Consider the following 3,152-nt stretch of genomic DNA (forward strand, 5'->3'; position numbering starts at 1 on the left):
AGATGCCTTACGCTCACCCACCAATGACGAAGCCACTCGACCCTGACAAGTGGCTTCCGATTAATTGTGGCCGACCGCGGGCATAACAGACACACGTAGGCGTGTGTAAAGGTGGCTGTACGCGGGGCGGCGGCTCACGCCAGCGATTTAAAGCCACGTCTCCCCGGTTTTGAGCAGTTAGATTCTCACCTCAGCTGTAAACTGGAAATTCGGGGGTGTGAACAAGGGAACGATTTTTATAATCGTGAGACCTCGGTGAGCATCGACAGGGCTGTGCTTCTCCACACCTCCGTGTCCTCGTCTGCACCGTGGGTTGTCGTGAGGGTAAACGAGCCCTTAGCACATGGTGTCGCACAGACAAACGAATGTGAGGGGACCGTGTCCTTCCGAGAGGAGGGCGGGCCACCCCAACCGGGACACAGAGGCGAGGACTTCAGGGTGACAGATCCGACAACAGGCGACTTAAAACAGTGCGCGTGGCAAAAGGCACAAGACCCGATAGCGACAACATTGCCAACGAAAGCCGAAGCGTAAAAGCTACTTAACGAAAAGCGGGTTGATGTCCTAACGTGTTCCACACGCGACTCTGTACCCTGCACACGGTACGCAAACTGCGACACGCGCGGCACAGAAGTAACTGCAGACAGCGACAGTGAGGAAGCGAAGGGGCCGAAACATCACAGAAGCGTTAGGAAAACCGATAAAAGTTAAGAGACATGAAAAGCCATCGGCAGGGGCACAAACGCGAGTCAAAAATAAACGAGTGGGAACTGTCAACGTCATCGACAGTCAAGGACGCGCCGTGGGGCACTCGCCCGAGCGGCGGCTGCGGCAGAATTCTGCTAACGGCCAAGTCAACTGTCCCAGGAGCACGCAAAGCCGTGGTGACAAGGACGGCGTTAGCTCACTGTCCAGCCAAGACCGAGCACGGGATGCAGGTAAAAACTGACCCTGCAAAATTCACGTGTGACACAGGAGCTTGTTCATGACACGTCCTGAGCTGCAGAACGGAAGTCCGTGGACTACACACTAGTCCCGGGCGACAGGAGGGCGATTAATTTTTCTCCTTTACGCTCCCGATTGTCTAAGCCGGATGTTAAAAAACGAGGGGGCGCATTGGAGGGAGCGTACGCGTCGGCAGTGACGTCCTTTCGCCCGCGGTTTGGCGACAGTCTGCGGAAATGCCCCCACAGCGCGATACGTACCGAGGGGGCCGGCAGGGCCACCCGCCCGTGGAGCCACTGCGAGGGGTCCGGCTGCAGCGACTACGAGGCAAGCAGAAGCATCGTGAGGGACCGCTCCGGAGACCGCGGGTCGCTCGGGCGCAGAGCGGCCTCGACGCACGGGGACACCCATCTCCGTCACCGGCGGGGGGCCCGGGCTGTCCCTCCGCCGCCCTCCCGCACTCACCGGCGGCGGCTGCTTGGCGGCCGCGGGCCTCCTGCAGCTGGAGTAGTAGTTGAGGGCGGCGTACTCCATCAGGGCGGCGAAGACGAACAGGAAGCACACGGTCACGAAGAGGTCCATGGCTGTCACGTAGGACACGCGGGGCAAGGAGGTCCTGGCGATGGTGCTGAGCGTGGTCATGGTCAGCACCGTGGTGATGCCTGCGGGGACAGGTTTGCAGCTGCGGAAGGGCCACGCGGGGACCCGCCCTCCCGCCGCTGTGGCGTCACGTCGCCCGTCCCGGGCACCGGGTGAGTGCCACGTGTCCCTCCCGACGCCACGTTCCCGTGACGTTTCTGACCCGGGCTTTACGGCAACGTTAAACGCCAGAATGGAGCGGGCGCCTTTCGGTTTGTTCAGCAATTTAATTTTTTTTTGTTTTGTCTTTCATTTTTTTGTTTTGTCTTTAATTTTTTTTGTTTTGTCTTTCGTTTTTTTTAATGAAGACACAGTCTGCCACCCCCGCATGGGGACCGCAAAGGCACGGCACGTTCTGTCGCACTGAGAGAGACTTTTGAGGGTGGCGGATTCTGGGAAGTGACTGCGTGTGTAGGACATTGTCCTAAGGGCGTAATATCGGATGGTGCGATTGATTTATTCCGAATTCTAACCTCAGTGTCATTTAAGGGGCACACGTGGAATCCCATTGTCAGAAATGAGCACCTAACCGGACCCCCTGAAACTCTCTGAGCACCGTCCAGGCGAGATCTGCTGCATCGGAACAGAGCCTCTTCCATCGTAAGTGTTTTTAGGGACACTTCTGTGTTAAAACAACACAGGAGACCTTTCTCGAAACTCACCTAACGCGGTTCGTGCTGGCGTAGCGTCTTTTTTGATCCAAAATGACACCCAGGATAGAACCACGGTCAGAATGCACGGGATGTAAGTCTGAATGGTGAAGTAGCCCATCCTCCGACTCAGCTCGAAATATATCGTCATGACGACGTAGTCACCTGCAATCGTGATGGCCAACAGTAAGACGACTCTCTCGGGTTCAAAAGTAAAGCAGGGAAACAATTTCTGACTTATCGTGTTCAGTGAATGTCATGGCTGAAAATGACGTAACTGCAGCAATATCAAATTCGATCCTCGGGAGAGGATCGGTGCTGGTGTTGGTAATTTTTATGGTGCCCACGGCCGTGCAAGGCATTTTGAGGGTCACTGTAAATGACACAAAACAAACATGCGACGGAGGAGAGAGACACGCGCGTCTATTCCACGACAGACCGTCACTCACGAGCCATTATTGCTCGAATTCGTGGTTTGAGTCATGGAAGTCGTCGCACGTTTAAAATCGCGGGTGACGAACGTCGCGCGGTCCACTGTCACGCGTTTTTTCAGTGGTGACAGAGAGACATAAACTTTCCTACATAAACTCAGGTTATGATCTGACATCTGTTTTCACAGGATGAATTTTAGCTTAGCAGCCTCGTCCTTTACGTTTTCTTCAATATTTTTACGTTTATCTCATCCTTTCGAGAGTCCGGCACTTGGGCCGTGCCGACCCAGAAAATGAACGGGAAGCCTTTTGTGACATCCCGCGCCCTCCTCCCGAGGCAGAGCCGCACCGCGAGGAGTTGGGGACACGGAGACGTTACTGGCGATGCCACAAAGTCCCCGGGGCACTGGAAACGGTGCATCTTGAAGACCTTGCACATTTTATTCCAAATCGTCTCTATTCATGTCATTTCGAGGTGACCTCCTGC

At 55.2% G+C, this 3,152-nt stretch overlaps 1 protein-coding gene across 1 annotated transcript in view; it reads right to left on the reverse strand.

Moving 5' to 3' along the window:
- Positions 1-1,022: 1,022 nt before the first annotated feature.
- GABRG3 (gamma-aminobutyric acid type A receptor gamma3 subunit) overlaps positions 1,023-3,152 on the reverse strand; it is a 59,705-nt gene continuing 57,575 nt past the window's right edge. Inside the window, exons 8-10 of the mRNA XM_025043519.1 lie at positions 2,247-2,399; positions 1,309-1,607; positions 1,023-1,265 (exon numbers count right to left, since the gene is read on the reverse strand). Of these exons, the coding sequence (XP_024899287.1) occupies positions 1,023-1,265; positions 1,309-1,607; positions 2,247-2,399 (695 nt within the window). The remainder of the gene's footprint in view (positions 1,266-1,308; positions 1,608-2,246; positions 2,400-3,152) is intronic.

This window comes from Pteropus alecto, unplaced genomic scaffold (assembly GCF_000325575.1).
Source record: "Pteropus alecto unplaced genomic scaffold, ASM32557v1 scaffold102, whole genome shotgun sequence".
Taxonomy (NCBI): Eukaryota; Metazoa; Chordata; class Mammalia; order Chiroptera; family Pteropodidae; genus Pteropus; species Pteropus alecto.